This window comes from Bubalus bubalis, chromosome 10 (assembly GCF_019923935.1).
Source record: "Bubalus bubalis isolate 160015118507 breed Murrah chromosome 10, NDDB_SH_1, whole genome shotgun sequence".
Lineage (NCBI taxonomy): Eukaryota > Metazoa > Chordata > Mammalia > Artiodactyla > Bovidae > Bubalus > Bubalus bubalis.
Genome location: NC_059166.1, coordinates 43,675,325 through 43,700,899, shown reverse-complemented (window position 1 = coordinate 43,700,899; position 25,575 = coordinate 43,675,325). Strand labels below are relative to the sequence as shown.

Sequence of the window (25,575 nt, the reverse complement as noted above, 5' to 3'; positions counted from 1 at the left end):
TATTTTCTGGTATGAAAGTGGAAGTCGCTCAGCCTTGTCCAACTCTTTGCAACCCCATGGGCTATGCAGTCCGTGGAATTCTCTAGGCCAGAATACTGGAGTGGGTAGCCTTTCCTTTCTCCAGGGGAATCGTCCCAACCCAGGGATCGAACCTAGGTCTCCTGCATTGCTGGCAGTTTCTCTACCAGCTGAGCCACAAGGGAAGCCCCTTTTTTTCTGGTATAGGAAAAACATAATTTTTAGGACTCTCTCCTCCCTAATATGGTAAAATTTACAATAGAGAATAGTCCTAAACCTCAGATTGTGTACCACTGGAATAAAATCTCCTTTGGCTTCCATTATTAAATACAATGTGACCTCTTTTTCTGTTACTCAAAGATCATTTCACTTTGCATCATTGAGTTTTTGGCTCCCTACTTTTTTTGAGCAGTTTGGAGCATTTTAGGAAAATGAACCACCTCCCAGTACGCTTATCAAGTGGGTCAAGGCCCATTTCTCTCCACCATTTAGCCTAGAGAAGTGATGTGAAATAAAGCTAGTGACTTGCTCAGGGTGGCGTGAGTTCAGAACAGTGTGGGATAGGAATTCTCTCCTGATTCCTATCTTAATTTAACTTCCTTTCTTATGCACATGTTGTGAGGGGTTTTTTGCCCTTTTTTGCTCAGTTATTGTCCTTTCTTGAAAGACAGCTCTTTGGTTCATTTGGGGAGTTACTGACTTCCTGTCCCCCAGAGTTAAGTGGGTTTTTTCCCCCCTTTGGGGTTTCTAGTAGAACACTAGTGGGGTATATGCCAGGGATACAGGTCTAGGCTTGAAATGCCAGCACCCAAGGTAAATGCCAAGGGCAAGGCTTGTCAGTCCTTTGCGGGTGACTGGAAGGGACAGTTTGGTTCCTATAGATTTGAGATGATCACTTAAGGGCCAGATGTAATTTCAGTCTCTGTGACAATGGAAAGAGTTAAATAGTTTTCTAATTGTCTATTTCTGGTTTTGGTTTAGTTTCTAGAGTCCGTAGCCAACATGTTTGCAGCCGCTCAGCAACTCTCTCAAAACGTCAGTCTAGGTAAGCTGTGTTCTTTGGTCTTTGTTAACAAAACACTTTTCTGTTTCTGTATTATTTGCAAATTGTTTGTCTCACTTCAGTGTACCCATCACCGTATTTGCAAGTGTATGCTCTATAGGAAAAGACATGAACAGGGGATGATGGTAGGTATTAAACATTCATGCAATTTTTTATTTGGTAGATTTGAGTTCACTTGTGAAAGGAAGGAGCACGGTGTGTGGAATATTAAATGTAAAGAGTATTCTATAATATTTTAGTAACAAAGGAAAGCAGAGGACGATGTAATTTAGAAACCAGGTAATCCTTCCGTGATTGGGGCTTTTGCAGCACACCAGTTCTAACCCTTTCCTAAATCCTCCATTCTGATTGTACCTGTTGAAGCAGGTCATTCACGCCTCTCAACACTTGCTAATTTTCACTGAAAATATAATGTGCTAAAAATTTTTAAACATTTTTATTCACTCTTCATTTTAGAGGTCTAGTCTATTTAAGTTTTGTTTAAATGAGTCAATTTGAAGGAAAAAAAAAACATAGAATTTAGGTACAGGAAATTGACAGAAATCTGAAAGATACAGTTCCACCTTTCTGATTTGGGTACTTTCTTCTAGTGGTCTGCTCAGGACTGCTCTTTGTATACTTTATATCCATAAACATGTGTTTTCATTCTCAATTGTTGTTCTACAACAAAGTTGATCTAAATGTGACATATCCCCAAAACACTATTGGGAAATTGTTTTATTGACAGAAGTGTTTGCACAGCTTTGTCTCTGCCTCACACATTCAAAGTAATAGATCTAATTGGAGACCCTCTGTGCCAGAATTCATCAGCTGCAGAGCTGTTTGGTTTTACTAGTTCAGAGAAAGCCTGCCTAATCTGTCTTACCATGGTAGTTCTTGTTTGAGTTTTCCCCTCCTCCTATGTGTTTCTCTCCAGAAATCGCCCAGCTCCTCCTGGTGGTCTCTGATGGACGCGGCCTTTTCCTTGAGGGCAAAGACAGAGTCCTAGCAGCAGTTCAGGCCGCCCGGAACGCTAACATCTTTGTTATTTTTGTTGTGTTGGACAATCCCAGTTCACGGGTGAGTGACTACTAACAGCTAATTTTATGGAGATAAAGTGAGAATTCCCTCCAAGCTGTTCTATCTGAAAAATGGCCTGCGTCTCACCATCATACCGAGAACTCCTCTAACACTCGTGGCATCCTAAAGGGCGCTGTTTGAGGCATCTTACAGTTATGTTCGCATATAATTGCGCAATGACTCGGTGATGTAGGCATGGTTATTCCCACTCTGCAGCAAAGGACAAACACGGAGAGGTTGTAGGTAACAACTCAGAAGCCACACCTACTAGAGACCATCCTCTGAACCACTCACTGTGATGACTGGCGCTCTGATGGGTCATCTCCCTCTGCACAGCGTCACCACAGACATTGCAGCCTTTGTGACAGGCCTTGTCCGCTGGAAACATAGCCAGCCCTTCCTGGGTACTTGTATCTCAGCAGTGCCCTCCTCAGAGGAGCAAGCATCAGTGGCTCCAGAAAGGATAGGCAGTTCTGTTCCAGGGGAAGTCCCATCTCTCCAGGTCACATTAAGGCCTAAATAGCAAGTTGAAGACTTAACGTGAATTATTCCAAGTATAGAATAGGAAACACCATCGTAGGGCAATCAGGTTTGTTCATCTACCCCTTTCCCTCCCTTTCGGTGTCCATTCTCCTGGAAAGGATACTCAGAAAGAGATCTGCCTCTTCCTTAATAAGAGCTACTTTTATATGCAGGAACCTGTTGTCTGCAAAAGAGATCATAAAAGAGCTGATTTAATTTTTCTCTTCAAAATGTTTTCTGTTGCCAGGATTCTATCTTGGACATTAAGGTACCGATATTTAAAGGGCCTGGAGAAATGCCTGAAATCCGATCGTACATGGAAGAGTTCCCATTCCCGTTTTACATAATTCTCCGCGACGTGAACGCACTTCCCGAGACGCTCAGCGATGCTCTCAGGCAGTGGTTTGAGCTGGTGACAGCCTCTGACCACCCATAGAGCAGGAGGAACACAGTCCCAAGTGAGGCTTTTAACTGCGCTCAGAATGTCACACTGCTTGCCAGGAGCTCCCTTCTGGAGAACTGTTTCTGAACTCCTAGCTTGAAAATGGTATTTTATCTTAGACCTGATTTATAAACATTCACCCAATAGCTACAAAAAATTATCGCAACGTAAGTTTCTATTTCAGGGCCTTCGTGCTCCCTGCTGTGCCTGGGCTCCGGTTCTTATAACAAACCTGGGGTGGTGAAGGAACAGCAGCAGGAGTCTCATACCTGGGGCAGCCCTGGCCCAAGAGGAGGCTGCACCCCACCCTTGGGCCCAGCTGCCTTTTCCCTTCACAGGGACTCTGGACACCACCTCGAGGAGATGCTGCCGGGAACATGGGACTGTGCCAGACCTCTGGACAAAGGACTGAATAAAGGGAGTCTCCCTTTTGACCCTGCCCTATGGCTTAGCCTTGCTAAGTCCGCAGTGTGTACCCAAAAGCTGTCAAATGGCTGAGACAGCTCCAGTTTATTTTTAGAGAGTCAGTGTATTTTCTTACCATGCTTCTTGTGAAAGGAACTACCTTCTCTCCAAGGGGAGGAACCTCATGCTGCGTGTGTTCTCATAAAGCAACCAGACATTATGGGAGCTCAGATCCTCAGAGAATGACCCTCGGGTCGTGTATGAAGGAAGGGGCTTTTCCCTGTGCTCCTTCACCTTTGCTGCTTCGGGAGACTATGCAATGATGGAAAGATGATTTTCCCTTTGTTTATTCCATTCTCTCAATGCCACAGTTCCTGTTGTAGTAATTTATTTCTTTAGTTCATTTTTCTTAACAGTTAAGAGGAAGAATCATTCCTCATATTGCTTTCAAGCTGAACTGAGCCAGGCTCATCCTGGAAAAGAAGTGCTGTGTCAAAAGAACTGAGCAGCCAAACCTCTTTTCCCAGTCAGAAATCCACCAGCGGTTTTTCAGCAGTTTTTTATTTACTTGGCCAAAAAGCAGTGCTTGAATACTTGAAACTGTGCTGTGTTCTATTTAAGTTCTGCCTGTCCAAATGTCCTTTTGTAGACAACATGCCAGGATGTAATCGTCCATCTCCATGTGTGTTACAGTTACACTGTGAAGTGTGCCACCCTTCTGAGGTGGTCCTCAAAGACACAGATTGCTTGTTGTTGTTTAACCAAGTGTCCTAAAGCATGTACCTGAGGTTATATCATTTTTTTATTCTAAAAAGCTATGCAGCTTGTATTCTGAAAAGTATTAAAAAGTATACCATGGTTGATGTCACTTATGACCATTCTTAATGGAATATGACAAGAGTGTAAAAGGTGTGCGGAGGGTCTTGACTGCTGGATCAGGCAGCTGTCACTAGTTGATGCTGTGTGTCGTGACCCTGCAACTCAGTGGCTTACCTCAAACAGCCCCAGGGTCTGTTTCTTGTGTTCATGTCTGTGGTGGGTGAGCCTCAGCATGCTGGCCTCAGGGCAGAAGAAGGGCAGGATGGTGGACGCACACAGTGGCTTGTAAGGGCACTACTCCAAGATGAGTTCTGAGTGGAAGAGATGTATCACTAGCCAAAGGCCTCTGTGGGGCAGGAAGTTTAGCCTTCCTGCAGGGAGGTAACACCAACATTATGACTGTGACGCAGTCCATCATCGCCCTTTAATTGACAAGACCGGCTAAGCTGGAGCATCCCAGTTGGCATACCAACATGAGTGATTCCCCTGGCCCTAGAATAGCTAACAAGGTGGCACAGAAGAATTTGAGTAAGCAGGTTACTGAGGAGTGCCATTTTCAGTTTGTGCTGTGATGGGAAAAGCTCAGGAAGCACAGCAGCAGACACAGGAACTGAGGGGGGTGATTAGGAAGCGTGACATGCCTGAGTCACTGAGAAGCAGCTACTGTGGATGCTTGCTCACTCACTCTCTCACGTGGAACTCAGCCTTTCCAGCTGCCTCACTTTCCCCTCCCATCTCTATCCAAACCCCAAATCTTGTCAGGTCTTACTTCTAGACATTTATCTTATTCTGCCCCTTCCCTTTTGCTTTCCTCTGTACTGTACTGCAGCTGGATCTCTTTTAAAATGTAGCTCAAACTACTAATCACCATGCCAGCTTCACTCCATCATACAGCATCCTTGGAGATCTTTCTGAATTCCTGTGAAGAAGGTACTATTTGTTGTTTCTTGACCTAGCTCCCTTGTCTTCTCTCCCAGCATCCCCACCACACTATTTGATCTGCTCACAACAAACCACAGGAGCCCTAGAATCTGCCAGTGTTCCATGTGTTCTTTGTCTGGAATTCTCTTACCCACTTTGCCTTTCTGATGAACACTTAGTTCAGATAAGGCCTGGAAGAATGTGCTCCCATGGTAGGAGCCTTGACAGCATCTATAATACTACCTTAGACTTATGTCTTCCTACCCTAAGAGTGATTCTGAGAACAGAAGGCATATATGACTCAGGACAGCATTACCAGTGTCTGGCATAAGGGAATGTTTCTGGATGAAAAGAAGAAATAGTATAAAAATGTCTGTTCTCATGTTACTTTATAGATTAAGATTCTAAGATGATTTAAAGGAAAATGACAAAACATTTCTAAAGGTCATAGACAAATAGACACTTCCAAGATACTACAGGATAGTATTACTGCTTAATGAAAACACAACAAAAACCTGGATGAAATAGCTGTAGGGGTTATTCAGACCCTAAAAGAATTTACCAAGACCATCACAAAGCCCAGGAAGATGCTGCTGCTGCTGCTAAGTCGATTCAGTCGTGTCTGACTCTGTGTGACCACATAGATGGCAGCCCACCAGGCTCCCCTGTCCCTGGGATTCTCCAGACAAGAACACTGGAGTGGGTTGCCATTTCCTTCTCCAATGCATGAAAGTGAAAAGTGAAAGTGAAGTCACTCAGTCATGTCCAACTCTTAGTGACCCCTTGGACTGCAGCCCACCAGGCTCCTCCGTCCATGGGATTCTCCAGGCAAGAGTACTGGAGTGGGGTACCATTGCCTTCTTCGCAGGAAGATGAATGAATGGTTAATAAATGGTGCTGAAACTATAGTTTACAACTGGAAAAGAACTTATATCCCCAATATGCTATAAAACAAAATTCTAGGTGGAGTAAATATTTTAAACATGAACAATGAAAAATTTTTAAGAATTAAAGGGAGAAGATGAATCAAAATAAAATGCAATGTATAGAGACTTAAAGCTCTATTAAAAGGATCAAACTTTTTTAAATATGGCAAGCTGCATATAAAATTAAAAGTCTAGGTCATCATAAAGGGACCAAAGTCGTCATAATTGACAAAATAAGTGTAACTGAAAGTGACAAGGGATATTTCACTAATAGTTAAAAGGGAAAAAAAAATGAATTGCTAATTAGATAAGTTTTCAGGCATTGCCTGCATGCAGGAGACTCGGGTTTGATCCCTGGGTCAAGAAGATCCCCTGGAGCAAATGGCAACCCACCCCAGTATTCTTGCGGAGGAAATGACATGGGCAGAGGAGCCTGGTGGCCTACAGCCCATGGGATTGAAAAAGGGTGGGTTATAGCATCAACATCATTCACACAATGCCTGGTAATAGCCATTAGGGTGCTTACATGTGCTAGGTTCTGTTCTCAGTGCACTACATACAATACTACAATAACAACTCTGGCAGATGCTATCAGTTCACTTTAGAGATGAGGAAACAGGCGGGTACACACACACACACAAAGTACACAACTAGGAGAAGGATACACACACAGTGAAGTACACAACTAGGGAAAGGATTCACACACACACTGAAGTATACAACTAGAAGGATTCCAAGCAAGCAAATCAAGTGGAGATGCTCAGGGAACGAACCGTTAACTACTGAACATTTAAGGCCGTATTTTAATTCGGAAGTAGGAGGGATTCCCTAACCTCTTACAGTTAATACACGCCAAGAGCCTACAGAGTGTACTGCTGCTAAGTCGCTTCAGTCGAGGGAGAATAAAAACAAGTATAGGGAAATAAAAGCTTAAGGTGTAGGGATATTCGTTTCCTCATTACTAGTGATACAAAGTTCTCAAAACTGCAATGGGACAACCACCTAAAACCTTGTAACTAATGACGATCGTGAAGACTACAGCACCAGGAAAAACGCAACAGAAAAGAGCAGGGCAAAAACGAGAAGAGAACACAAACTCAGAAATTAACAATTACAATTGTAGTAATTTTAGCTATATACACTAAATCTCAAAAGGAATAGTTTTCTTCCTTCACCACCAAAACCCTTAACTTTCATTTAATAGAACAAACACGTGTCGAGAACTGTGCTAAATGCCTCACCATTATTTCATTTTCACAACAATCTAGTACGCAGGAACTGTTATCCCATTTCTCTGATAAGAAAACAGGCTAAGACAAAGAGAAACTGTCTCGGGCTTTAGTTTCGACCAATAGACTGCCTGGTTCTTCAGGGGGCGCACACGCTGCAGGCCGTCTCCGAGGAAACCGAGTTCGCCCCGCCCCGTCACCCCCCCCCCCCACTTCCGCTCCTGCGCGCCCGGGCTTTGGCGAACCGCGCTGTCAGGACGACATGGCCACTTCCCGCTTGCCCCCAGCAACACTAACACTCAAGCAGGTACCAGCTGTTCTCGCGGGCCTCTTAGGGCAGCTTTTCTGGGTCTGAGCTCGATTCTCTACCGCTTCCTCCACCCATCCTATAGAGTGGGACTGAGGGACGACTGGGGAGGAAGCCCCTATGCGCGCCGCACTCTGATTGGCTCGGGCTGGGGGGCGGGGCTTCGCGCCTTTGAGGACGGAAGGCGCTGCGGGCCGGGGCTGCTCTCCGGTCGCTGAGGCGAGAGGCTTGGCTGAGGTCTGGATCTCTAGCCCGGGTACCTCAGTGCCTGGTGACACACTATAAAGACTCCTCTGTCGCTTGTACTCTTTAAAGGATCCTGTATTTGACAAATGAGTAAACAGTCCAAGTAAATTTCTTGCCGTTTTCTTAGGGGAAAAAATGGTTTTCTTTCCTCTTTTCAAAATTGAGGACCAAAGAGAAAAGAACCCACTGAACTTGACAATTGTGCAGCTGTAATTGCTATTTCTTCTCTCCTGTACAGTTCATGAGAAGGCAGCAAGTTCTCCTCCTCTACAGAAGGATTTTGCAGGCAATTCGGCAAGTTCCAAATGATTCTGATCGCAAATACCTGAAGGACTGGGCAAGAGAAGAATTCAAAAGAAACAAAAGTGCCACGGAAGAGGTGAGACCAAGATCACTAGTGAGGGAAGACCCTGACCCTTTTGTACTGATTCGTTTTTTTAAAAAAAGTCTATACGGTATCTTGGAATATCTACTGAAATACCACCAGGCTCCTCTGTCCATGGGATTCTACAGGCAAGAACACTGGAGTTGGTTGCCATGCCCTCCCTCCCTCCAGGGGATCTTCCCAACCCAGGGGTCAAACCCGCATCTCTTAGGTCACCTGCATTGGCAGGCGGGTTCTTTACCACTAGTGCCACCTGGGATGCTTGATTAGTGAGCTTTTTTTAATAAATTAGTAGCTGTCTTGGACTATGTCACTGAAATGATATATCTTGATCATTGCTCTCAATGTCACTGATTTTTCACTTAACTGGTATTTTAATTTTACAGTGTTTGTTCTATCTACACTCTACAGTGGCATCACCCAACTTTTCTGTTAAACCAAATATCTGTATGCACACACACACAAAGATAAATATTACAGCATGGTAGTCTGGGAAGTATGTTTGGGATATATGAAAGCATGTCAGACAATTGTATACCCCTGATTGTTAATTCTGGTCTTTCCTAAAGTACAGCAGTTCCAGTTCTCAGTGTTAATTCTTAATTTTAACAGATGAAATGGTAGAGCTGTACCTTGTTCTACCAATTAAAACTGACCAGATTTCACTTTCTTCTACAGGATACAGTCCGGATGATGATTACTCAAGGCAATATGCAGCTCAAAGAGTTAGAAAAAACACTTGCTTTGGCCAGATCTTAACTACAGCATTGTTCTGAAAGGTTTTCAAAGTCTCCATGTGTTTAGTTGAGCTTAGGCTCAATTATGGGCAGCCCAAAGCCAAGTGAAACTGTTTATATGTAGAACCCTTGAGCAAAATATCAGAACATGGAGCATAGCATATCAGAGAGAAAGCCAAGAAAAGTGCATCAAAAGAATTGTCTTAGCACGGAAAAACACACCCCGTATTTTGAAAATGTTTTTGGATGTGTCAGCAGTATTTTATAAGAAGCAAAAATCAGTACAACAGATAGTCAGCACATAAAAAAGATGTTCAACACCATTAATCAATCATCAAGGAAATGCAAATCAAAACCACCAAGAGATGCTATTCACATCTACTAGGATGACTGTAATTAAAAAGGGAGGTAACTGCAAATGTTTGTGAGGACAGAAATTGGAACCCTTATACATGGCTGGTGGGACTATAAAATTGTGCAGCCACTTTGGAAACAGACTGTCCAGATGCCCAAAGGGTAAAACAGCATTATTCATAAGAGCCACAAAGTAGACAATCCAAATGCCTATCAACTGATTAAGGACTAAGTAAAATGTGATATACCCATACAATAAAATATTATTTAGCAAACAAAAAGGAATGAAGTACTGATACATGCTACACCTGAATGAATCTTGAAAACATTATTAAGAGGCCAATCATAAAAGATTACATATTGTCTGATTGCATTTATATGAACGCACAACTCAATATACTAAAATCTATTGAATTGTACATTTTACATGTATGCAAATTATCTCTCAATAAAGCCATTCCACCACCACCCCCTCCCCCCGATTTTTTTTGTGTCAATCAGTAAAGCTGTTTTTAAAAACTGTGAGGTGTAGGGCTAGAGGTGTACTGACCTCAGAGACAGTCTGGAGCTTCCTTGGAAAGTCTGTGTTATCCCTCAGGGTTTGTTGAGGCATGTCATTAAGATGTATCATATCTGATACTCAGAGGACTCTGAAGAGATCACCACAGGGAATCTAGAACTTTGTTGGAAAGAGGAGAAAGAGAAACTTAATGAACCTTCCAAAAAGAAGAGGCAGTTTCTGGATGAAACAAATACAGTTACCTTAACAGCCATGTGGAAAGTAAATCATTCAGGAAGCTTCTCGGTGCATTAGATTCTGCCCTGGTAACAGGAAAAACCAGTCTAAAGAATACACTGGATATAAAGTTGACTTCAGGACCCTTGAAAGAAACCAGACGTTTAATTCAGTGAACGTGAAAGCTCACGGAAGAGGCTGGGATTGGCAGTTCATCTACAGAACAGATCTAACCCAAGAATCTGAGCAGCACCTGAAAGATGGAGAACTTGTGCAGGATGATAAAGCCGTGTGAACCTGTGGTGGTTTATCAGTAACCTGCATCCCAAGGCCCACCTTTGCCTCCCACAGCTTCAGAGGCCACAAGACAAAATAATTCTGAATACTCTTCCACAGGGGAATGTGGACATTTCAAATGCTTGCATGAGCCAGTTTTTATCTAGATGTACTTTAGGCCAGCCATCTGATGAACAAAAGGAAAAGCATTTGTGAACAGTTTCTGAACAAAGAACAAACTTAGAAATATTTACCCTTTTCTCTGTGTGGCATGATTGACATACAAACGCAAATACAGGCTGTCTCTAGTTAATCTAAAATCTTGAAGCTAAAAACCATCCTTTATGAAGCGTGGCAGTCAGTGACTTTGATGTTCATCCTAGCAGTGGTGCATGTGGAAGATGTTAGAGCATTTGTGGTTTGTATTTGCAAGAATCAAAATACCACAGACTCCCCAAGAAAACCTGACTTGGTTTTAAGTAGATAAAACACATGAAAAGTTGAATTTGCATCTTTGCAAAGCTAAGATCATTCTCAGGGATAAGCTTTTCCCTTCATTTCTAATGAACAGTTTGATTTTATGTGTTTACTTACAGCTTTATCTCCTCTAAATTATAAGTCAAATCTGTTGTTTAGCCTAAAGGAAGATTTATTTAGCAATTTCTTCTCACACATAAAACCTTGGTCATGAACTACGAAACTGGCCAAAAGAGAACTGCTGGTGAAACATGTAATTCATCAGCTTTATCACTATTTTGGATTAGGCAAATGAACTTTCTGGGTGTTCCCTGTAAACTAGTTGTTGTTCAGTCACTAAGTCATGTCCGACTCTTTCAGCTTCATGGACTGCATCACGTCAGGCTCCTCTGTCCACTGTTTCCTGGAGTTTGCTCAAGTAACTGCCCATTGAGTCAGCGATACCATACTATTGTTTGAATGTTTTGTTCCCAAAGTTTAAGGTTTGAACGTTCCATTTATGTGTAGCAACTACAATAAGGGCTTCCCCCATAGCTCAGTCGGTAAAGAATCTGCCTACAATGCAGGAGACCTGGGTTTGTTTCCTGGGTTGGGAAGATCCTGTGGAGAAAGAAATGGCAACCCACTCCAGTATTCTTGCCTGGAAAATCCCATGAACAGAGGAGCCTGGTCTGCTACAGTCCATGGGTTTGCAAGAGTCTGACACGACTTAGTGACTAAACCACCCATCACCACTACAATAAATCAGTCTTTTTATATTAGAAGTTTTTTAAATACAAAAGCTTTCTGGCACATGAAAAGTGCCTAAGGCTATTATTTATATTTCGGACTGCTCCTGTGTCATTTCCCCCATTTCAGTGTGCTATCAGTCTGAACTGCATGGCACAGGCCTTGCTGCAGATGTGTCTGCTGGGACAGATGACTTTCCAGTGTTCGAGGAAGGCAAGACATCCTATTTCCTGGAATTTGTATTACTGCAATCACGCCTCTCCTCTACTCAAGCTGAGCGGTGGAGAGCCAAACTTAAATAACTCAATTATCTTTTATAGAAAAGTAAGAAAAATTCAACTAAAACAACCAAAAGGAAGCAGCTTACATCTACGTTGAAAAAAAAAATAAGGATTATGTAGAGTAAGGCCCGAACAGGATCAAAAGCTAGCTGTCATTCCGTGCCAAACTGGGAACCACCTCAGGCTGTTTCCTTCCTTGAATCAGACTTTTGAGAAATACCTTAAGGATTAAATGAAATTTACTACTTCTGTTTCCTGAGAAGAGTAAATCACTTTTACCCAGTCCATTTTGTTTGTTAAAAAAAGTGCTTTGCTGAACAGTGTCTTGCTTCTGTGTGTCATGGATTTAAGTCAGTGTGTTCACATTTAGTCACATTTAGCTAAGTGGTAGACGAAAAGAATATTTTTCCTTAAATAAAATGACGGCTGAAAAAATACTCTTCATAAATTTCTCATTGGTAAAACATATTTAAAAGGCCATTAGGTGTTGTTTTTTTTTTAACTGATTTGTCCTTTAAGTCTTAATTGATTGGCTTTTATATCATAGGAAATTTAGCTTTTAGAAACAGTTTGTTAGTAAAAAAAAATACATTATCTTAGCCTGCACACAATGAGGTTTTGTCCCCTTCTCATTTGTTCAGTATTTTCCAAAAGGTCAACAGTTTAAAGAAAGCATTTTGTTTAAGCTTGCACTGAAAAATCTTTTCATGTTACAGCAGGCTTAAACATTTTTTTACGTTTTCATGCAGTACACCTGATCTCTCCTTTAAAAGCAAGTGTATTTAGTCTAAATTACATTCTTTTTAAATCAAGGTGAAGTGTGGCTAGGTGAAAGCACTCCTTCAGGAACCATAAAATTTGGTCAACCACACAAATGAAAATGTAAGCTGAACAAAGTATTCTCACTTTCATTCTTTAAATACGGGATATGTTGAAAACCATATTTAATGCTTGGAAGAGAGATAAGTTCAAGGTGATAAAAATATTAAATAGAACATACCTCTCAAGCTTCAACTTTTGACTGAATCAACTCTTGACTGAAAAAAAGAAGGTATAAACATGAAAACACCCCTTCATTTTGGGCTCCCAAAGTCTAAAGTAAAATTAGAATATTCAATTTATCACAGATATTTACTACCCTCAATGCAATAATGCACTAACAATTAAAAAAAATACTGCAGTATTGTACATCTTTTCTGTATTTTACATCATTTTTCCCACAGCTATTGCAAATTCCAGCCTCAGTTTGAGACACAACCTACATGGCTGGTCATAAGTTGTTAATAGTTCTGCTTCTTAGGAAAAGCACTATTGTGGCATTTGTTCATTTTAGCCAATAGCACAAGGGAAAAAAGAAAAAATACACGTGGGAGCCTTAGTTGAGTTTTTGACAATGCTAAGGTACAAAAATAGACCAAACACAGTGGTTGAAAACACTCCTGCATTTGTCTTGAGACGCTGTGATCTCTGAGTTAGAAGCCAGCTGACCCTGTCCGGTTTCCTGGCCTCCACTGGCTTTCCCTTCTATGGGAAATAAGATCCACACAATCTGCCCTACTAGGTGCACTTGACCTTTCGTGTTTCTCCCTGGTCTCTTCCCTGACTCTGATGGGAATTTTCCGTTCACAGTAAGCTGCCTGCTTCTGATGGACAGGAGTTATATAATCAAAATACCACCAAAGCTAATATTTTCAGCATTTCTCAACAGGGATACCCACGAGGTAAGAGATCTCTGAATGGGTGAGAATAACTTCTACTTGGAACACGACTTACTGATCGTCTCAGGATTTCAGTATCAGGGAGCTCTAAATACACTGATGTATACTGAGGAAGGATTCTGAAGAGGTTTAGTGATACCTTGTGGGAACAGATTTAGAAAACTCAAGGTACCACGTAGCCCTACAATCCTGTGATGCTGCACTGGGAACAAACAGAAATGGAGAGAGCAAAGCGCCCCTACCGTTTGCAATCTAACGAGAGTCTCTGGGGAGAAGTCGTCTCCCCACCAAGTAGCAGAGAAACAAGATGAGCTCACAGACCTAATGATAAACTTGAAATAACACCAAATTAATTCCTTGTCCAGGTTTCAGAACGATGACATACATCTACATTTATTAGGAACGCCTAGATCCATTGACTGCATTTTAAAAAACAAACCCAAAACAATTGTGCTTGAGGGGCAGAACACGCAGGGACTAAATGCATACTTTGATTCTTTGGGTGTTCCCATGTCAAGGAGTCACATTTTTCTCTTTGGCTCAATGAGCAAAACTTTATTCAAAATTACAGACAACAGTACTTGGTTCCTGTGTTTATAGAAATAGAATTGAAGTTTCTATGCACATATGGAATTTTGAGGAGATGAATACAATGCCACATTCCAAAGGACAAGAAGCTTGAAAGATAATTCAAAGTTTCAATATACTGTTACTTTTCAACTTTGTACACCCCACAGAGCAGAGTAAAAATCTAGGGCTCCATGATGCTGGAGAATCTAAGTCAATTTATTGAATTATTTACCTTGACATAGTCACTACAAAGCAGTGGGAAGCTTTTGAGGTTCCTCAATGACAGAACTCAATTCAAAATGAAATACTGTCTTCATAAAATGTAGACCAATAAGCTCAAATTCAGGAAGGTGCTCTAAGATAATTTGGCTGGGAACTAGATTATAAAAATTTCAGGTAACTTATGGGAATTTTTTTTCCATTAATCCACTTGAAAATCACTATGATTGATTGTAGTATTTCTATATTTTGGCTGAAAGATACAAACACCATGATCGAATGATCTGAACCTTTCTGAGTTCACTATTAACAAACATTTTCAGTGCTATTATGCCAATTAACTCGCTATTTAAATACACTCTGACTTTTCAAAACATTTTAAGATATACTGGATCTTGTGACATCATGAAAATCCTTCTCCTCAAAGTTTGTTTGATGAGTTTTCCCCTGGTTAAAATGTCAGCATCTTGAGAATTATGAACTTGAGTGAACGAGGCTGTCTGGATCTTGATATTCCTCAGCGTGTCTATTACAGCTCTTCAGAAAGACACTTTGTCCAGGCACAGCAGCTGCGTTGCTATGAGTGACTGCTTGATTCGAGTTCACAGGGATGAATATTTTTTCTTGCTTTTCATTTACATTATTTCATATCGGGAACATTAGGGTTTAGGCTTATACATCCTTCAGTTTCTTAGCATGGCTCTTTAATTTGAGCTTTTGAACTTCAGATGAACTTGGGCTGAGGTTTTGAGTCTATAATGAAACCTGAAACCAAGCACGCTTCCCCTGGTTTCAGTCTAATTGTTGAAGTCTTCATAACTTCAGGGTGTAGGAAACGTGTGTCTGGCACGTTTTAGAAATTAGTGTTTTGGTTTTTTTTCAAAGGCAAGTTCTGCTATGTGCACAATAACCGACACCTTGGACATCGCTCTTCTGCAGCTGCAGGACAGGAGATCCTCAAGGATCTTTTCTCAGGCCATTTGTTTTTTAATTTGTTCAGTCGCTCGGTCGTGTCCGACTCTTCGCAACTCCATGGACTGCAGTGCACCAGGCTCCCCTGTCTTTCACTGTGGGCCCTAGTTTTCCTTCTGTACCTTAGTCCTTAGTTTAGCAAGTTCCTCCTCTAAACTTTTAATGTGTTCCTCCAGCGTGGCCTTGTCTTGCTGGGCTTTCTGACTGGCTTGGCTTCGTGCTTCTTCAATCTTCCTTTCATACCACTTTTCCATCTGGGTGGAAACAGCCTCAAAGAAATACTGGGTGAGCTCCAGCGCTTGGGAGGTGTCTCGAACGTGAGGGGCGGTCTGCTCGCCGCCTGCTGCTGGAGGCGGTGGCTGCCCGCCGGCAGTGCTGACTGCTGGCTGCTGGCCTCGGTGCCTCGTCTGCCCACTTTTCCCAGACTTTTTGGTCTGGGTGCCTCTGTCAACACAAGGCCCAGCCTGTGGATCGCATCTGGCTGCCTCTTTCAAGGGGAGCGAGGCTGTCTGGACCTTGACGTTCCTCAGTCGGGAGCCCGTACAGTCCGAGGAAGACAGCTCCTGCTGCTGGAGTCTGTGGGTGGCGGTAGAGCTGAGGGCCTTTTCCTTGGGCCTGACCACCTGGGGGGAACTGTCCGAGGCTGCTACTGGGCCTGCAGTCACCACTGACTGATCCACACCTGGTTTTGGAAGGAAAACAAGAGTCAGAGTGAATCTGTGTTCATACAGTCACTTGGGCTGGCATTTGAGAGTCTTGGGAATCCTGTAAGCCACCAACCTCTCAATCACCACCCGCCTGTGCAGCTTCCCCGTCCTTTCCTTCCACTTCTCCCTGGATTATGATGTTGGCTTGTCAGGGCTTTCAGTGTGTTAGACCCACTCATGGCATCTAAGCCAAAATGTTGCTGGCCTTTCCTTTAGCCTGTCTCAATCTACATGACTTCCCAAGTGGTAAAGAATCTGCCTGCCAATGCAAGAGACACCAGTTCGATCTTGGGTCAGGAAGATCCCCTGAAGAAGGAAAAGGCAACCCACTCCAGTATTCTCGTCTGGGAAATCCCGTGGACAGAGAGGAGCCTCGTGGGCTACAGTCCGTGGGGTCACAAAGAGTCGGACATGACTAAGTGGCTAAAGAACAACAACAATCTACATGAGAGGGCTCTGGGTACCACTTCCTGATAGTTAAGGATGATACATCTCACTGTATGTCCTAAAGCAGAGCTGGGCACTTACTGATGAGAGTAAGCACCCTTACTGATGACAGTAAGTCTCTCATTTCTGGGCCTTTCCCACAGCAGAGCCCCAGTTACAAGTTCCTTGACCCAATTTGGAGAGGTGGTCCTAATCCCCCTACCCAGAGCTCTATGACAAGTTCCATAACTAGTCCCAGCATGAAAAACTTGCCCAGGATTTTCCCCACCATTAAGGCACAAAGATACAGAAATGGTCCATGGTAATATGAAATACACAACACATCAAAATCCCCCATGAAGGTCTAATTACTAAGGCTGTGCACATCCTCAAATGATCATCATTGAGTATAACCACTGAGCTAACATAACGATGCTCTGCTAAAAGCATCTCTTATCCAGCACCTGGGGCAGCTTCAATATATGATCTGTGGTTTAACGAGGCTGTACAGTATATGTAAAGAGATATGGGTTCAATAATGGGTCAGCAAGATCCCCTGGAGGAGGGCATAGCAACCCACTCCAGTATTCTTGCCTGGAGAATCCCCTGGATAGAGAAGCCTGGCAGGCTACAGTTCACAGGGTCGAAAAGAGTTGAACATGACCAAAGCAACTTAGCACCCATGAAGAGCTGGCCAAAGGTGGAAGGCTGATCAAGGACGAGAAAGGGAAAGAGGTGCGAGGGCGAGTGCCCTGCCAAACAGACAGGTCCCCTCCTCACCCTAATCTTTGGGTGTCCACTTTCACACTATCAGTATTGCAATGCCATCACTGATCAGTGATTCTTTTATTCCTTCATTCAACAAAGTTTTGAACACTTAAAATAAGAGTACTTTATTATTAAATAGCAACAGCATGGTCCTGGCCCCTACAGAGTTCATGCTACAATCTGGTGTTTCATGCAGCCCTATCACCCGGGCTGTCTTCAGATGTAAGAAGAGAACTTGACCTGGGGGTTTCATCACCTTTGGATGGAGGGGCTCTCTCTGCATGCTGGTTACCTGTGGAGGACTCACAAGTGGACGGTGTGGATTTAGTCCTGGAGGCCCTAGAATCTCCAGAAAGCTTCAGCTCCAGATTCTGAATCTTTAACATGCACCAGGTTTTTAATTCATCCACCAAGGACATCTAAAAAAATCCCACAAGTTAGTCCACAAATCATCAGGAGACTTTGATACACAGCTTATGAACTAAAGCCTCAAGAATAGACTTTTCAATTATGATAGGCTATTATAAAGTTGTGGGCTACCTGCCTCCCACAGGCCACACAGCCTTCTCTGTGGGCCCCCCAAAGCCTGGGATTCACCTAGCACTCAAGCCGATAGCTAACTATTATCTTCATTAAGTGACTTAGAGGCATCTTAAAAGCAAACACCCAGGTGGTGCAGTGGTAAAGAATATGCCTGCCAACGTAGGAGACCCAAGAGACTCAGGCTCCATCCCTGGGTTGGGAAGATACCCTGGAGGAGGAAAGGGCAACCCACTCCAGGATTCTTGCCTGGAAAATCCCATGGACAGAGGAGTTTGGCAGGCTAGTCCATGGGGTCGCAGAGTCAGACATGACTGAGCACACAGCACACACAAACACCTAAAGCATGTCTGGCTGCTTAGGGGCACAAACTCACACTCACAGGAACTCATTTCGTGTCTGCCGTCCTGGGTGGTCCACACATTCTGAGGGCAGGAACCGAGTTTTGTGCAACAACGGAGTCACAGCCCAGCAGAAGCACAGTACACAGCGCTGACCCTGGGCGGAGCCCACCTTTTCCCCAGCACCTTCTACAAACTGCTCAGCCTCCGCCTCCTACCAGCATATTCAGCCACAAACAGGAATCAAACTCCAGGCTCTTTCCTACCTTCAGGTTATAAAAATGACACGTTCTGTCATGCAAACACTTTTAGAGGATCTGGGGATTTTCAGTGATAGGTCTGAGTCCCTTGCCTCGGGGAGAAGTGTGGACAGGACAGACGCTGGTTTTCACCTGCCGTTTCTCTCCCTCGTGCTTCTCCGAGTCCGAGTGCTGCTGCAGGCGGTTCAGGCACTCCGTCCTCTCTGCTGAGAGTCGCTCCACCATCAGCTTGTCCAGAACCCGCATCTAGGTTCAATGGGCAAAGGGGACGTTGTGACTGAGATGATCTAAGGATGGGCCCTGATGTCTTCACTCCTGAGATGAGTAAGGGGCTTAGGGGTACCAAGCAGGGGCCAGACAGAAGGCAAGCACATCCCACTCCTCACCCTATTCTTTTCATGTGGCCCTCATGGAACTCTAAGTTTTCAGAATTCCTCAGTATGTTTCTGTGTAAGCCAATGCTGCTTTCTTTTTCTCATTTAAAATCCTGAGTGGGTCCAGAGACTATAAATACATAGTAAATATACAATTTGAGCCAATATATTCCTGGTCAGTAAAAGAAAATTTGTACGGGCCTTTGAAAATTATTTCCAAGACTATAATTACAAGGAAAAACTATTTCAAGGAGTATAGAGCTATCCCAATTCCTCTTTTTAAAAAAAATTTTTTTTAAGAATTTTTTAAAGAATTTAAACTTAAAGAAATTAAAAAAAATTTTTTTTTAATTTTTTAAAATTTTATTTATTTTTAATTGAAGGATAATTGCTTTACAATATTGTGTTGGTTTCTACCAAACATCAGCACGGATCAGCCAAAGGTTTACCCATGCCCCCTCCCACCTCCCTTCCCAGGTCCAACTCCCGTTTTAAAAATTTTTTTTTAACCCCCCTTCCCCTTTTTAAATGTTAGTGGCTGCCCGAGAAGAAATGAAAGCAGCCGAACAGTCAGAGCTTTCCTCCAGCATTCCCAGTGAACAGATCCTTCACTGAAAGTAGTCACAGCACCTGTGAAGTAGGGAGTGGACGGAGTTCAAAGGGATCACTTCAGGGAGTGATAGCTTATGGTGAACAATGTCAGATTCGTGATTTCTGAAGAAGAAGATTTAGCTTCGGGACCAGGGACCAGGCTTGATCACTCAAGAGCTTTCGTGTAGCAGAGTTTTATTAAAGTATGAAAAGAGACAGAGAAAGCTTCTGACATAGACATCAGAAAGGGGACAGAGAGTTGCCCCCCTTGCTTGTGTGAGCAAAGGAGTTATTTACAATAAATCAAAAGAATATCTTAAGTTTGTGAAAATTTTACCAGACCCACTCCCACAATTTACATTTTAGGATAACAGGATTAGAACTTAACAATAGAAAAGATCCTACCAGACCCACTCCATAATATACATTCTAAAATATCAGGACTAGTCAGAAGGTTTTCAGGAAGGAGAAAACTGTCCACAAGCAGGGTACATTGTTGTTATATAATCCCTGGTACAGAGTTTAAACTGAGGTGTGTAATCATCAGGTCCGGGCTTAAAGAAAAACAACGTTTTATGCGACTAAGACTAAGGAATGTAGAGGGACAAAAAGATGTTTGTCTGTTCTTCCTCCTTGAGAATTCCAGACCCCTATCTCCTCCTCAGGCCCCTTTCTCCTTCTTGGGGACACCAGACTTCTTATCAACCTGCCTAGGAATTCACTCTCAGGAGGAGCAAGTGACTGTCACCTTGCAATCATGTGCCCTTCTCTGCTCCTCCAGTCCCTAAGCAGGACACTGCCTGTGGGGCTCTAACACCCAGCAGGACAAACTCCCACTGCACGACAAGGTCCACAGAAGAAAGGAACCGCTGTGAGTGGGAGCCAGACACGGAGGGCTTGGCAGCGGGCACCTCCCCTGTTGCGGACATACTGACGTTCCACGCTCAGATGTTCATAAATAAAAGAGGAGCAGCAGCTCTGGAGATGCGGTGAGCTCCTTCTGCTTGGGCTCCTCATGCCTCACAGCCTCCTGGGACCCGCTCTCTTCCTGTTTCCTAGGACCAGCCTGCTCTCCCACCTCCACCCCCTGCCTAGACTGGACAGTACCCAGGCTGACACACAGCTGTGTTCCTGGGGCACAGCTGATGGTCCAGGCACGTGCTCCTGACTCACACTGCACTAGAGTCAGTCCCCTGAGACCCAGAATTAGGACTAAGGTACTACACCCCGGTCTGTCACCTTCTTTGAACCAAACAGAGGTCTTCGAGGCATCTCGACGCATTCACCTAACGCATTCCGCTCTGTGCTTGCTGCTGCTGCTAAGTCGCCTCAGTCGTGTCCAACTCTGTGCGACCCCATAGACGGCAGCCCACCAGGCTCCCCCGTCCCTGGGATTCTCCAGGCAAGAACACTGGAGTGGGTTGCCATTTCCTTCTCCAATGCATGAAAGTGAAAAGTGAAAGTGAAGTCGCTCAGTCGGGTCTGACTCTTAGAGACCCCATGGACTGCAGCCTACCAGGCTCCTCCACCCATGGGATTTTCCAGGCAAGAGTACTGGAGTGGGGTGCCATTGCCTTCTCCCCCTCTGTGCTTAGGCTAGCTAAAGTGAGGTTTTATTTACAAAACAGTTTAACTAATCTATTATGGCCGAGATATTTTTTAAATGGGCTTTTTATGAAATGCAAATAACCCACAAACCTTAAAAATACTCAATTTCACCAATAGACAGGGACATATAAATTAAAGTCAAATGTCCTCAGTTAATTTGGCAAAAACTTAAAAAACATTCAATGATAGCAAAAATTTGAAACAGAAACTCAGATCCTGCTTGTAGGATATAAATTGGTACAACCTTTCAATTAAGTAGCTTGCCAACACTTATCAAGAGCCTTAAACATATTCTTAACTTTATATCTCATTATCCTAATTCTAAGCATATAACCTCAGAAGCAATCAAGTTTCTGTACGTAAATGTTATTTAGTAGAGTGAAAAATTATAAGCAACTTTAGTGTCTAACAAAAGGTATGGTTAAATAAATTATTGATATGCTTGAATATTATGAAGCCAAGGATGTGGGAAAGTGCTCAAGAAACGAAATTAAGCGAAATGGCTTCCCTCGTGGCTCAGTCTCCTGCCAATGCAAGAGACACAGGTTTCCCTGGTCCAGGAGGATTGCAAATGCTGTGGAGCAACTAGGCCTGCAAGCTGTAACTATTGAGCCAATGCCCTAGAGCCTGTGCTCCACAACAAGAGATGGCATGACAGTGAGAAGGCCGAGCACTGAACCAGAGAGAAGCCCCTGCTCACTGCAACTAGAGAAAACCCTGAGCGGCCACAAAGGCTTACCACAGTCAAAAATAAATAAAATTATATTAAAAAATTAAAATTAAGTGAAAAAAGCAGGATGTAAAATTATATTTCCTCGCATAGAAATTGTTCAGTTCAGTTCAGTTGCTCAGTCGTGTCCGACTCTTTGTGAACCCATGAATCGCAGCACGCCAGGCCTCCCTGTCCATCACCAACTCCCGGAGTTCACCCAGACTCACGTCCATCGAGTCAGTGATGCCATCCAGCCATCTCATCCTCTGTCGTCCCCTTCTCCTCCTGCCCACGATCCCTCCCAGCATCAGAGTCTTTTCCAATGAGTCAACTCTTCGCATGAGGTGGCCAAAGTACTGGAATTTCAGCTTTAGCATCATTCCTTCCAAAGAAATCCCAGGGCTGATCTCCTTCAGAATGGACTGGTTGGATCTCCTTGAAGTCCAAGGGACTCTCAAGAGTCTTCTCCAACACCACAGTTCAAAAGCATCAATTCTTTGGCACTCAGCCTTCTTCACAGTCCAACTCTCACATCCATACATGACCACAGGAAAAACCACAGCCTTGACTAGATGAACGTTTGTTGGAAAAGTAATATCTCTGCTTTTGAATATGCTATCTAGGTTGGTCATAACTTTCCTTCCAAGGAGTATGCATCTTTTAATTTCATGGCTGCAGTCACCATCTGCAGTGATTTTGGAGCCAAAAAAAATAAAGTCTGACACTGTTTCCACTGTTTCCCCATCTATTTCCCATGAAGTGATGGGACTGGATGCCATGATCTTCGTTTTCTGAATGTTGAGCTTTAAGCCAACTTTTTCACTCTCCACTTTTACTTTCATCAAGAAGCTTTTTAGTTCCTCTTCACTTTCTGCCATAAGGGTGGTGTCATCTGCATATCTGAGGTTATTGATATTTCTCCCGGCAATCTTGATTCCAGCTTGTGCTTCTTCCAGTCCAGCGTTTCTCATGATGTACTCTGCATCTAAGTTAAATAAGCAGGGTGACAATATACAGCCTGACTCCTTTTCCTATTTGGAACCAGTCTGTTGTTCCATGTCCAGTTCTAACTGTTGCTTCCTGACCTGCATACAGGTTTCTCAAGAGGCAGGTCAGGTGGTCTGGTATTCCCATCTCTTTCAGAATTTTCCACAGTTTATTGTGATCCACACAGTCAAAGGCTTTGGCATAGTCAATAAAGCAGAAATAGATGTTTTTCTGGAACTCTCTTGCTTTTTCCATGATCCAGCGGATGTTGGCAATTTGATCTCTGGGTCCTCTGCCTTTTCTAAAACCAGCTTGAACATCACTATTAAAAAGCACAGTGTAACTTTACGGGTCTACCACCATTAAAAAGCACACTCTAGCTCTTTTTACCAACTTAAAAAGTAAACTGCAAAAATAAAGCACTGTATAGTCCCATTTTTTGTTTAAAAGTGAAAATTAGTAAGGTTATATATAAGAAAAAAACCTACAGGAAAATACAGGATTTCTGGGCAGGGTCACTACAATAATAGCTCTGCATGTGAGGTGTTTTCCCCAATGAACATGTGTTACTTTGTAAGCTTTTAAAGCTTTTTTATATTTAAAAACCTATATCCATCATATATCTATTAATTACAAAGGGAAAACATACCTTTACAGTGGGGAGAAACAGTGGTTACCAGCTTAGCCAAGCAATCAAACTTAGCGTCAGTAATAATGAGACATCCTGACATGTCTCTTCTGATGTGATGTAATTTGAAGCTTACACAATTAACTATGAAATATTCTTGCCAAAAATATTTAAGCTGAACCTAAATAAGCATCTAGACTAATGGTTCTCAAACTTGTTTTTACCAGTATCACCTGGAGACTCTGTTAAAATACAGGTCGCTAAGACTCTGCCCCTGGAGTTTTATTTACAGTTAAATTCAGGAGATTTGGGAGAAGCCCCAGAATTTGCATATTTTCCCTGTCAAGTCCCCAGATGAGGCTGATGCTGCTGGTTTGGGGACAACACTTCGAGGATTACTGCTCTAGACCTAACTTTCACTTCACAGGCATACAGGGATAGAGGAACAAACTAAAAATACCATGAAGAAACTGTCAGACAAATCCAGACTATAAAACATTCCATTAAACAAATGGCTTGGACTCTGTTAAAAAGTTATTGTGGGAAAAAACAAGAGCCACAAGAAAAAACCAGGGGCTGTTTTAGATGAAGAGAGACCACAGAGACCTAACACACAGTATACAAGCACAAAGTATTCACTGGATCCTAGGTTGGGATTAAAAACAAAAACCAGCTATAAAACACACATATTTTAGGAGAACTGAGAAAATCTGAATGTGGACTGCATATTACACAATTAGTGCTACTGTTCTCAGATGTGAAGATGGTATTGTGTCAGGAAGGACGAGATCCTCATTCTTAGTCCATGTGCTCTGGAGTACTTAAAGGTAACGAGTCAGCAAACAGTTCAGCAAAAGAACCAACAGTGTGTGCGAGAGACACAGTGCACACGCGGCGACACAGTAACCACGGGCTGAACCTAGTGGAGGTGCACAAACATTCAGGAAGCTATCATTTCAACTTTTCTGTGCGTATGACCACTTTCAAAATAAAGTTGGAAAAATAAAAAAAGATAGACATGATTATATTACCTTAGTGTACAATGGGAAAGGGGAGTCAAAAGACACAGACATAAAAGGGCTGGAGGAAATAAACCCAAATATTAATAGTGCTTTTTCATCACAGTAGGTTCACAGGTGATTTATTTTCCCTTCCTAGTTTTCCTATGTTTTAAAAATGCTCCATAATTGTATATATTATTTTCTAATCACAAGCAATTTAAACATGCTCTTAAAAATTTTTAAGTCAGTGGCTTTCAAGAAATCACATAAAGTGATCACAATGGGCAGTAGACCTAAATAGACATTTCTGCAAAGAAGACATGCAGGTGGCCAGGAGGCACATGAAAAGATGGTCAACACAACTAAAAATTAGAGAAATGCAAATCAAAACTACATTGAGGTATCACTTCACACCAGTCAGAACGGCCAACATCAAAAATCTACAAACAATAAACAATGGAGAGGGTGTGGAGAAAAGGGAGCCCTCCTATACTGCTGATGGGAATGTGAACTGAAGTATCCACTATGGAGAATAGCATAGAGGTTCCTTACAAAACTAAAACTAGACCTATCATCAGTTCAGTTCAGTTCAGTCGCTCAGGCATGTCCGACTCTTTGCAGCCCTATGGACTGCAGCACGCCAGGCTTCCATGTCCATTGACAACTCCTGGAGCTTACTCAAACTCATGTCCATTGAGTCGGTGATGCCATCCAACCATCTCATTCTCTGTTATCCCCTTTTCCTCCCGCCTTCAATCTTTCCCAGCATCAGGGTCTTTTCTAATGAATCAGTTCTTTGCATCAGGTGGCCAAAGTTTCAGTTTCAGCATCAGCCCTTTCAATGAATATTCAGGACTGATTTCCTTTAGGATGGACTGGTTGGATCTCCTTGCTGTCCAAGGGACTCTCAAGAGTCTACTCCAACACAGCAGTTCAAAAGCATCAATTCTTTGGTGCCCAGCTTTCTTTATAGTCCAACTCTCACATTCATACATGACTACTAGAAAAACCATAGCTTTGACTAGACGGACCTGTGTTGGCAAAGTGCTTCTTAATATGCTGTCTAAGTTAGTCATAACTTTTCTTCCAAGGAGCAAGCGTCTTTTAATTTCATGGCTGAAGTCACCATCTGCAGTGATTTGGAGCCCCAAAAAATAAAGTCTGTCACTGTGTCCACTGTTTTCCTATCTATTTCCCATGAAGTGATGGAACCAGATGCCA

General features: G+C 42.8%; 3 protein-coding genes across 11 annotated transcripts in view; 2 read left to right on the top strand and 1 right to left on the bottom strand.

Moving 5' to 3' along the window:
* MDN1 (midasin AAA ATPase 1) overlaps positions 1–4,377 on the top strand; it is a 140,340-nt gene extending 135,963 nt beyond the window's left edge. For 2 of the 3 annotated variants that reach the window (XM_045161957.1, XM_045161955.1), the window contains exons 100-102: positions 1,000–1,063; positions 1,998–2,140; positions 2,910–4,377. In XM_045161957.1, coding sequence (XP_045017892.1) covers positions 1,000–1,063; positions 1,998–2,140; positions 2,910–3,098 — 396 coding nt within the window. In that variant the 3' untranslated portion in view covers positions 3,099–4,377. The remainder of the gene's footprint in view (positions 1–999; positions 1,064–1,997; positions 2,141–2,909) is intronic. The other variant, XM_045161956.1, reaches the window with a different exon arrangement.
* Positions 4,378–7,587: 3,210 nt separating this feature from the next.
* LYRM2 (LYR motif containing 2) lies at positions 7,588–9,901 on the top strand. The gene is made up of 3 exons (XM_006055347.4): positions 7,588–7,711; positions 8,196–8,336; positions 9,021–9,901. Exons 1-3 carry the CDS (start codon positions 7,667–7,669, stop codon positions 9,099–9,101), a joined length of 267 nt encoding a protein of 88 aa, XP_006055409.1. The 5' UTR covers positions 7,588–7,666; the 3' UTR covers positions 9,102–9,901.
* A 4,289-nt stretch (positions 9,902–14,190) lies between these two features.
* The window catches only part of ANKRD6 (ankyrin repeat domain 6), a 185,270-nt gene continuing 173,885 nt past the window's right edge, over positions 14,191–25,575 (bottom strand). For 6 of the 7 annotated variants that reach the window (XM_006055343.4, XM_045161953.1, XM_044924288.2 and 3 more), the window contains 3 exons: positions 18,586–18,699; positions 17,605–17,731; positions 14,191–16,093 (listed from right to left, as the gene is read on the bottom strand). In XM_006055343.4, the coding sequence (XP_006055405.1) occupies positions 15,516–16,093; positions 17,605–17,731; positions 18,586–18,699 (819 nt within the window). In that variant the 3' untranslated portion in view covers positions 14,191–15,515. The remainder of the gene's footprint in view (positions 16,094–17,604; positions 17,732–18,585; positions 18,700–25,575) is intronic. The other variant, XM_044924285.2, reaches the window with a different exon arrangement.

Excerpts from the sequence above, each read along its gene's own strand:
- LYRM2 (XM_006055347.4), top strand. The coding sequence starts at position 7,667 with ATGGCCACTTCCCGCTTGCCCCCAGCAACACTAACACTCAAGCAG. Across the intron at positions 7,712-8,195 it reads CAACACTAACACTCAAGCAG|TTCATGAGAAGGCAGCAAGT; the intron begins GTACCAGCTGTT and ends TCTCCTGTACAG. Across the intron at positions 8,337-9,020 it reads ACAAAAGTGCCACGGAAGAG|GATACAGTCCGGATGATGAT; the intron begins GTGAGACCAAGA and ends TTTCTTCTACAG.